At 37.0% G+C, this 10,931-nt stretch overlaps 1 protein-coding gene across 1 annotated transcript; it reads right to left on the bottom strand.

The window, feature by feature from the left end:
* Positions 1 to 1,085: 1,085 nt before the first annotated feature.
* On the bottom strand, positions 1,086 to 7,101 carry LOC146328097 (zona pellucida-like domain-containing protein 1). The gene is made up of 10 exons (XM_084716944.1): positions 6,977 to 7,101; positions 6,267 to 6,493; positions 5,582 to 5,772; positions 5,363 to 5,435; positions 3,526 to 3,623; positions 3,308 to 3,391; positions 3,023 to 3,194; positions 2,298 to 2,403; positions 2,171 to 2,194; positions 1,086 to 2,059 (listed from the first exon to the last, which is right to left on the bottom strand). The coding sequence occupies exons 1-10, from the start codon at positions 7,068 to 7,070 to the stop codon at positions 1,902 to 1,904; spliced, it is 1,227 nt and encodes a 408-aa protein (XP_084573070.1). The 5' UTR covers positions 7,071 to 7,101; the 3' UTR covers positions 1,086 to 1,901.
* Positions 7,102 to 10,931: the final 3,830 nt, after the last annotated feature.

The following is a 10,931-nucleotide window of genomic DNA, read 5'->3' as shown; positions in this document are numbered from 1 at the left end:
AGGCCATGGTGACTAACATAACTGTAACCATGGAGTACTTAGCAGAAGCAATAAAATAATTTATTCAATCAATAAAATAATTTAAATATTTTCTGTCAAATTATAGATTTTCTTTATTTAGTAAGTGTATTAGGAGGGATAATGTACAATGCGCAGGTTAAAATGGCAAAAAAAAAAAAAAAAACTAAACTGCTTCAGGGTTCTGATGTCCTACATTGACCGACAACGACCCGCTCACTATAACAATCTAAAATCTGACAAATTAATATTACTTTTAAAAAATCTATGAAACTGGTTGCCTCGGAAAAGGCAAGTAAATATAACTGTATAGTATACTTCCTTAGACACGCCCATTTTTGTTCTGTGCTCCAATAACAGTTGAGCAAACATATGTCTGTCAACTTTCTCCTTTTCCTGTAAAGGTGACATCTTAAGTTAGCTAATGTTGGCAAAATACCAGCTAACTACCTAACTAAAGATTGATGTAGATTAGCTCAGTAGCTGGCATTTTGCTAACATGAGCTAATTTAAGATGTGAATATCGTTTTGCTGATCCCCCAGCAACATCTTTTAATTATCTTTAGAATTTGGTTTCCTTTTCAATGAAGACGCGCCTGGCACATAGCATCTCTTAGTACAGGAAACAGGAAAAGAGAAATCTGACAGAGGTAATAGGGTTGTTCAACTGTCATTGGAGCACAGAGGTGGGACTTAGGAAAGATAAATTATGTAATATCACCCAACCCGATTTCAAACTTTATCTTCCCTCTGTACAAAACACAGCAATAGATACTTTTTTAATTGTTTTAAGCAACTGAAATGAGATTCTGTATAAGATTCCCCACAAACTGGTAAAAACAGGTCAGACAGTGGGATGTTCAGAAGAAACAACCACTGAAAATGCAAATTTATGAATGCATGATTGATGTAGTTGTTTCTTTCTGTCTGTGAATGAGTGTACGTCAGTATATACTGCATACATGTTAAAAAGATGCTGTTGTTTTGGAGAGTAAAGTTGTTGTTGATACAAATAACCTGTTGTCATTTTTCAGATATGTAATATCAACCACAGACTACATACCAACTTGATTTCATACTTTATTTTTAATCTGTACAAAACATAGAAAAAGGTCTGAACTCTATAATGCAGATTTTAATATGCTCAAAAATATCTCTCTCCTTGCTCTGTGCTCCAACAGCTGATCAAACTTGATAACTCAGTCAACTTTCTCCTTTCTCATAAAAGCGGCATAGTGAAGGGTCACATCTTAAGTTGGCTAATATTTGCAAAATGCTATCTAACTAGCTAGTTAATGATTGATGTAAATTAGCTAGTTACTTAACTAGCATTTTGGCAACATTAGCTAATTTAAGATGGAAATATGTCGCTTTTACGGGTCCTCCAGCAAGGTCTTTTACCATCTTCGACATTTGGTTTTCTTTTGAACATTCAGGCTTAGCACGTAGCATGTCTAACAACATGAAACAGGAAGGGAGAAAGTTCACTGATGCTTAACTGTCATTGGAGCACAGAGTGAAAAGAGGCGGGACTCAGGAAGGTCAATCGATTCTGTACAAGATACTCCAAAAACTGGTACACGTGTGAACTGGTAAGACTGTCAGTGTCAAAACAAACTTAGAATAACATAAAATATAAAAATGATTAATTTCCTTAGCTGCTTTACACATATATACTGTATATAAAATTAAGCTTTAACCATTCCTTCATAACCGGAAAGTACAGAGAAAGTTATATAAGACACCAGATTTGCTTGGTTTCCATCGTCACCTGACAAGAATATTTGATTATCATGGAAAAATCACAACATGATCAGATTTCATGTTCTTACAATAAAAATTACAATATAGTATTTGGTAATTAGGCAAAGACAGTTCATTTGTTAGTCAAAGGCATGAGGCAATCCTCCCATCCAGTAAAACTTCTTCAGGACAAACCAGCCACCCAAAACCAGCAAGACAGCAGCGGCCGAGCCAAACACTACCCCCACCACCAGGCCCGTCACGTCCACATCATCCCTGTCTGATGCCGCGTCGTTACCTGATTCACGCAAGGGCAGAGTAATGGAGATTACTTTATGGGTTGTCATTAAAACTTCCAATATATATATATGCATTTCTAGAATAATCAATGTGATCAAAGTCAACTTACTGTAGGCAGCTGCGTATGGCCTTTCTTTAGGAGGGAGACATAAGAAAGACAGTTAGTTAAAAAGTCAATTTTTTATGGTTCACGGTTCACTACAGTGGTGTTGTGTATTTTTTTTACTGGGTCTAACCTTCACTGGCAGTGTAAAGAGGTCCAAGTGAGACAGTGGCAGAATCGTCGCTTTCTTTTCCAAAAGGAGTCACAGATCTTCTTCTTCTGTTAGTATTATTACAGGCCTGAAAAACAGCAGGCATCCAGCTGGGCTTAGTTTGATCTGTGTTATATGCTGTGTTATATCAGTTTTATGTTTTGTTATGTTTTATGTTAAAACTGAAAAATAAATCACAGTGAAGACAAACTGCGGTGACCTGGGAGTTTAAAGGGATAGTTTGGACTTTTTGAAGTTGTATGAAGTACTTATACTGAAAATACTACAGAATGCTAAGCAATGAACTGGTGTTTACAGCAAAAAACATTTTAGTTAGTCATTTTAAGTTACTTAAAAAATGATCCACCAAAAAAAGTGTAATTGCACACTATAATTGGATTTTTTTTCACTGCTTTACCTTGCTGTCAACAGCCTTCTCTAGTCGGAAACCACCTTAAATAAGCCAAATATTTAAGTTTTTAAGTGTTTCATGTGGCTCAATACTGAGGATTTAAATAAACTATTTCTATATAGATATATCTATTTTCATCAGCTCATAAGATGCAGAAAACAGTTATATAAATGACAACACATTATACCATTCAAATCTTTGCCCTGGAAACATTGCCATGGCTTTGAAAGTTGTTTTACCACAACTTTCTCTGATGCCTTTAAAGCAGGGTCGTTTTCTTGACTTCTCGACTTACAGACAGCAGCTCTTGACATTTGCTGGGCTCACAGAGTCTCAGTATGCAGTGCAGAAAGATGCTGGACTTCGGCTGGTCACGGTGCTGAACAAATCGGAAGGCCTCAAAGTTAAATCGGGCGACCTTGGAAAGGCCGTTGCTTGTCACGGATGTTCTTTGGTCCACTGAACAACTACAGCAGTGGAGAGCAAAGACATTTAGATATGGGTCACTCTAAAATATGATGAACAAGTTATATTATTTATTTTATGTCAGAAGATTTACTGATGCTGAGCACTTCCATACCCGGTGAAGAAGTTATGCTGCTCACTGTGCGACATGTTGTATGCCGTGGGAGTACCAAAGCAGTGATCCATCAGTACATGGAAACTGAAATCAGGACAGTAAGCCAATGAGTTACTGTTTGCCATGAGAATACACTGTCCTCAATTTTATTTCAATATTTGCTCTCAGATAAAACAAGTTACTATAAGCATCAACTCGTCCAAATGGGCTTTGCTTACTTTCCTGTGAGGTTAACAGCCTCGACCGCCACATAGACCCTGGTTCTCAGCTCAAGTCCTGTTGTAGGTACCACTAAAGGATAGCCATAGTTAGAGTCCTGGAGGAATAAGACATCAGAGTTGAAATAAATCAAGGGAAATAGCTCTATAGTGTGTCTGAGAAAGGGCTGTACCAAATGTTTTTTCTTGAGGGTTTTGAATGTCTGTCATCATTAGGACTACAAATTTTGTGCATTTTTTCTTAAACAAAGAAAATGCTATTAAATGCTATTAAATAAATGATACAATTTAAAAAACACCCTTTTTCTCATTTTTTCCTCATTTAAGTTAAAGCCTCTTTAATTAACAAATGCCTCTTCCCAAAAAAACAATATCAAATGAGCCACAATTAGAAATGATCTTTTTTATAATAACTTAAGGCAGAATGAGTAGGACTTCTCAGTTGTATCAACACTATCAACAGTAATAAAAAAAAACAACAACAACAAAATAACTCTAAAATAACATTTTCAACTAAGCAGATGCACAAAATTGCCAGTGATTATTTACACAAAAACAGAAATTATGATTTTTATGTAACTTCTGTTATGACCCTTTCGCTCGTTTGTGAGTTTGTGTGTCATTTTTCTTCTCTCCTGTCAGTGTGTGAGCAATCTCTCTCTCTCTGCTGAGGAGTAATTGAAATTGTGAAATTGTGATTGGCTCATCCACTGTGATTGCTGCCACGGTATTGGCCAGGTGGAGGGCCGCAGCCTATTTGAACCTCCAGCTGGCAGCACTCTGTCTCCCTTCAGCCTTCCAGTCCCAAGAAAGTGCCAGCTCTCTGCTGTAGTTTGTGAAGATATGTGTAAGTTGAGTTGCAAGCCTCCTAGCAGAGCCTGAAGGAGGTATTTTGTTGAACTCTGCTAATGTTGATTTTTGGAATCACCCTTTTCCCTGTGTTTTTTCTCGTGATTTAGGATAGATTTAGACAGAATAGGTTTAATTTAGAAAGTTTTGTTTGTTGTTTTGGCATTGGACTTCCGTCTGAGCAAAATAAAAACTGCTATTTTGAACTTTGCTTACTTGTGCTGCTGGTTTATGTGAAGGGTTAACCTAAATCAGGGCACAACACTTCCTTGACAAAATTATGTTGCAAATTTTGTGTTGTTTAGATGAAACTGTTGGTATATCAGTAATTCAATAAATGCTTTTTAATGCACTTTAAAACAACAAATTTGAAGACCATTTAAAGTTGGCTAAGGGGAGCAGCAGTTATTTTCTGGTTGTTTCACAGCGGTTACACTCTAAAGCACAGAGAAACATGGCCACGCTTCTGCACAACCTTGAATGGAAGCATTGCTGGATGGATATCTCGGATCAGTCAAACAGACACAGACCTGCAGCTCTTCATCCATCCATGACACAGACAAAGAGCAGAGGAGAGAGACGGATATGTAACCTGGGCAGCCTCAGAGCACCATCTAGTGGGTCCCAGAGGCAGTGGTGCTGCCAAATGTTTCCATTAAAATGAAAAAAATGTTTTGGGAATTTACAAAGTTATTTTTCTATTTAAATGTGTATAAGAATTCACGTCAAATTAAATCCATAATTTCAATTAAGTAATGTCTGAAAATCACAATCAGTTAGCTAATGTTCCTTCAGTGGCTGTGACACATAATGAATCTGTTTTTTGAAATAAAAAAGTGATGTGGGAGACAAACCTGTAAGTTTAAACCCCTGCAGTAGAGTATAGAGCAATATTCAAATGTTGATTTAGAATTCAAATGTCAACATTATGCACAATCTATTCGGTATAGATGTAGTCTAGAACAACTAAATTCCAACTTGTACTTACATTAAAAACACCCATTTTCAGTGTGTCAATGAAGGTTCCATTGTTATCGCTGGTTGCCACAGAGACCGAGGAGCTATAAAATCATGGAAAAGAGAATTATTATATGTATGTGTCAACTCCATGTTGTTGACTCTTCCATTTCCTTGCTAAAACAATTCTCATAGAAAAGTCTCACTTACACAATATAGGCTTTTTTTTTTGACATTGACAATTACTCACGCTACAATCTGTGTGTTGTTGATCAGGTATTCTAGTGGATAGCGGCAGGAGAAGTGATAGTAGAGGTCTGTGGAGTAGCTGATCACTCCCTGGGCAGATCTGGGTGTGTCTATGTACCCTGTGATGATCACTGACTGGATACTTGAGAAGCTGCTGAAGGGACCTGCGGGGTCTGGAGCCTCATCTAAAATCTGATCAACAAAAAAACACAATCATTACATGACCTTCATCTACATTGTCACATAAGTAAAAGGGATGAAGTACAGTGAACAGGCCATCATTTCGAAAGAAACCCTGACAGGGTGGAATTTTGAATCTCCCTGAAGGAATTTATTTTGCAATAATAACCCATTCACTGTACTTTCTACCTATTACACAGCTACTTACTAATACTAAAATTATTAAAATTATTTTTTCCTCCAGAGCCTATAATCAGAGCTGCATCCATACTGACGGTCTGTCCTTCTTATACAACGGTCTGCTATACAGACTTTAAAAATCCATAATTGACAAATCAGCATCAAATATTTAAGAGAGCTGTGTAATAACCCTGAATAAAAATTCCATTCAAAAACATTTTACATCCCTGCTGCAATAAAACCACTGGAACTACTTGTCTGTTTGAATATATGTCAATATATCCCTAATGTGTCTCATAATTCAATATCATTTGAGACTTTTTGACCTGCAGAGAGTGGCGGCAGGGGTTCTCCTGACTGTGATTAACAGGGAGCTGGTAACGGATGATTGGAGGGTCCACACTGGTGTCGATAGAGCCCAGGCACTCCGTAATGTTGTGTTTCCCATTCAGAGCCAGGTCGCTGGTATTGAAGCCTGCCCACTGAGCCGTGCACAAGTTGACCTCCAGGGTGATCATGCTGGTGCCACAGTCAACTGTCAGGTCCGTGTTGTCTGTGAATGAGGGACATTTAAAGCAGAGGTTCTCAGTTTCTGTCAATCATGGTCCACTTTATTGGGGACCCCCGCAATATATTTCTTAGACTTATATAGTCTTAGGTATGTGGAAGAACACCACAAGAGAAATATATTAGAAAGACATTGGACAAGTATTAAAAATAATTGCTCTATCTCAGCACAGAATAGCCATGATGCATGCTTGATGCTTGTTAGATCATGAATTTAAATATTTTTTGCTTTTTCTTATCTTTTTTATCTTTTCATCTTTATATCATGACAATTTAAATGAATGAGTCCTTGGCAGAGTACCCACTTTGACAATTAGTGATTTAAAGGTTAGCACTGATTTATGTTTCAGACAAAGATTTTGAGGTAAAATTATTGATGTTCTCAATGCTGCTGCAAAGACAAAGATGCAAAGATGTCCATAACATTAAGCAATAACAAAAAATATGCCCTGGCTCACAGTTAACCCACCTGGAGTCCTCTGATACTCAGACGAGCAGTTGTAGAGACACAGAGCCGGCTGCAGCAGCACGACCAGCAGAGGGAGACAAAGGTAAAGAGTCATGCTGTCTGGAGGAGGCGCAGTCAGACTGATTAGTGCTGTAGTTAGAAAAAAAATAAAACAACAACAACAACACAACATTTTCAACTGAGTCAAAGCAGAAGCACAAAATGCCAGTAATTATTTACCCAAAACATGAATCAGTTAAAGTTTTTTAATGTGACTATAAATCTCATTGTCAGATTACATCACAAATATCGGCAGTTTGCATCACTGAAACTGCTGATATTTCAGTTTTTCACAATTTCCTTTTTAATGCAATTCAAAATCAAGAAATTTCAAGCAGAGATCTGCAGTTTGTTACAATCTGAGGAGGGTCTTACCTTAGCTGGTACCTGAGCAGGTGTCACAAAGGCACCTGTGCAATGTGGCTTTTATAGTGTTTGACAGCCTCAAGACACCCAAAACCACAGAGGTGTGACTCTCAAGCCCTCCCTTCAACTAATTATAGACTCCACACACACACACACACACACACACACACACACACACACACACACACACACACTTTCTCAGCAGCAGCTCCTGGCGGGGTTTACTGTCAGATCTGAATGAAGCAGATTAATGTGTCAGTGGGATTCAACACAGGTCCCTCAGGTTAACTACAACTGCTGTTTCCAGTTTCCCTCCATCAGAAAAAATCATTGAAGAACAGAGCTGGGTACTGAAGCAAAAGAGCTTTAAACTTCAGGATTTCAAGATAAAAATCAACGTGCAATCGTGTGAAAAACTTTGACTGGGATCCTCCGTTACAAAATAACAGTAAATTTGATATTCATCTACATTTTATTTTCTCTCTATACACACACACACACACACACACACATATATATACATATATATATATATATATATATATATATATATATATATATATATATACATGCTTGAAAATATGTCCTTTATGAGGTAATAAATCTTTTAGTGATTCTGCTTTCCTCCTTTAATGAAATAAAATCAATATAACCAATTGTGGTCTAAGGATGTGCAAAGAATTGGCATGAATTGTCTTGGCAATTAATGTTTGAATTCTGTATGTACAATTGCCTATAAAATACAATGCAGCAGTCAGTAGCAGTCTTTCTATAAAATAAAATAATGAACCGCATAATATCATAGTAGACATCGTCTCAGTCCAGTATGGTGTCAGGCATTTTTTATAACAATATCATGATATTCAATATATTGTTGCAGCTGTTGAGTACATAAACAATTGACATAAACAATAAGTGTAAGATGCAAGAATATTAGAAATAAGAGTACTGGTTGGTTGAAATGTGCAGTATAAATGAATAAAAGCAGTGTTGATGCTAATGTAATCCAGAGGATTGTACTGTTGAAATATTCAATCAATCAAGCATCATATTGTACATTAGGTACTTTCCACCGTGACCACAGAAGTTTACTAAAATCCTGCAGGTTCTTGTGAATGGTTCTTGCATAACATACAACAACATACAATTCTGATGACATTGTTTTAACAATTTAATTAATAAACCAGACTGTAGTGCATCACAAATAATTATATTTATTCAGAACCAAAATGATCAAAAACTGTCAAAAGAACATGCATTTTCCAAGAAAAATCACTGTGCAGAGATTAACTACACTGAGTGGATTCATGTGTTGTGAATGAAACACCTTGAATGCTTGAAAGGTGATCACGCTCGCCACAAGCTATGAAGCACTCAGCCAACCAGAACCAACCTTTATTAATTTCCCTTGCAAGTCAAACCTCTCCTCTATTGTCTCCATATAGACTTGCATTGCCGGAGAGTCTCTAGGCCACGACTGTTACTGCTCAACTGAGAAGGGCCATTGTTCTCCAGAAATATGGAATGAAAAGGAACATCAGTGTTTTTGCCAGACTGCCCCATGGTGAGAGAGGACATTTGTTACACTATCCATCCACAGATGCGTCACTCTTTTACAATCTCTTTAGTCCTCGCCTGCGTCTGAGGATTTTACCTCCCAGGACACCTGTTTGGAAACAACTCACTGGCCATTCTTCTGCACTCTAATCTCTGTCTCCATTTCATTTTACTTTAATCCATCTAGCTGCAGGGTCAGAGTTAATGTCTGGATCAAGATGTCTGGAAAATGATGCTCGGCTCTCAACTGGTCGATGGAAATAACCTGTACATTATAATCACGGCAGCTGCTAATGACATGTAGTTTATGGCATGTTGAATATTTAAAAAAGAGAAGAGAAAAGAGAGAAGATTTTAAAAAGGAAATTGTCACTCCCCAATGAAATGCATCTCCAGTGTTCTGGATTTTAATCAATAGATTAAGTGTCCTGTTTTAAGGTGAAAAAACTATTCCTTCTGATACTAAAAATATGTTCTTTATTAGAGAGAATTAGACCCTTTAGAAGATCCTTATTGGGCATTATTAGAGGGTAGTTGGGGACACAGTTCAAGAGAACTCCACTGTAAACTAGAGTGTATTATTCTGTATTCTGTATTCTGTATTATTCACATTACAACAGAACAGAACTGTGATTCTGAACATTTTCTCTTTGCTGCCCCCCTTCTTGTAGGGAGCCAAGTCTACTTATAGACAAGTGACACATTTTGACATTAAACTTTCTGTCACAAAACATAATTTTGGCTGATAATTGCACAGTAACATCTGATTTAATGTGATGAAGAGGTGAAATAATCGTTTTGTATATAAATATGTCATTTACCAGTTGTCGGGTGCCGGAAAAGCCTGAAAGTGGCGTTGAAAATGTTTGAAAGGAGCATGAATTTGATTTTGGAAAAGATGTATGAATCCTGAAACTGTGATTTTAGTTGACGTGCAAATCTGATTTTGTGGACCTCAGAACAGACAAAGTCTTGAGGATATTTGTAAATTAAAGGGTACTGTTTCTCTGTTTTCATTATACTTTATTAGAGGCTAAGTATGGTTTAATAAATGGTCTTACAAGGTCTAATGAAGCACGTATTATTTCTATTATTTTTCTAACTTCATAAAAAGTATACCTTGTTATCTCTTCATAGTGTACTGTAAATAAAATGTGAAAACTTTTTTCAACACCACTAAAACTATATTGTTACGACACTTCAAACAGGGCTGGGTGTCATATGAGGGCAAGAGTACGTGGCCATCACTGATGTGAAAACAATCACAGAAATATGTAATGGCACAAGATAACCACAATACTGTTACATAATACAACAGAACAGCACTGAAGCATACAGCATAGAAATAGCCATAAAGCAACCATTTTCATATAAGGAGGCTAAATTTAGAAAGCCCATACTGCCTGGATTGTCATTACAGCGTGCTGCGATAATGACTAGTGTTCATCTTCACTGGTTCCTTTCACCAAGAGCGACAATGGTTTCTGACATTACACACACATTAGACAACAATGAAAACAAGTCCCGGGGCAGGACACGGATTTCGTTTTGGAAGAAAGAGGATACACTGGGAAGCTTGGGAGGAGATAGTACTGTACTCTGTGGGCATGTACAGTAAAACAGATCATTAGTGCAGCTAATGACCCCGCAGGGTGTGAATATCACATATCACACAGACAACTGACTGCAAAACTCAAATACTGCACGAGATTTTTTGTCTATTCTGCCCACAAAAAAAGTGCACACTGTTTATTGGATATTCCCTCTTGTGACATAATTAGGATGGTTTAATATTACTTTTTAATGTTTGATACCAATACAGATATTGCATTATATAAACACTAAAAGAAATAATAAAATGAGTATTTTGAGTCATTTGACAGAGTGTGTAGATAAACTGAAAGCTTGTCAAATGGAAGAATGGAAAGGAACATCTTCAATAAGAATTACAACAACGATGATGATGATGATGCTGGTGATGAAGGAGGACTCC

Source organism: Lutjanus erythropterus, chromosome 4 (genome assembly GCF_056507025.1).
Source record: "Lutjanus erythropterus isolate fLutEry1 chromosome 4, fLutEry1.hap2, whole genome shotgun sequence".
In the NCBI taxonomy this organism is placed as follows: domain Eukaryota; kingdom Metazoa; phylum Chordata; class Actinopteri; order Lutjaniformes; family Lutjanidae; genus Lutjanus; species Lutjanus erythropterus.
Note: the sequence above shows the minus strand (reverse complement) of the source record. Positions and strands in the feature narration are given on the sequence as shown.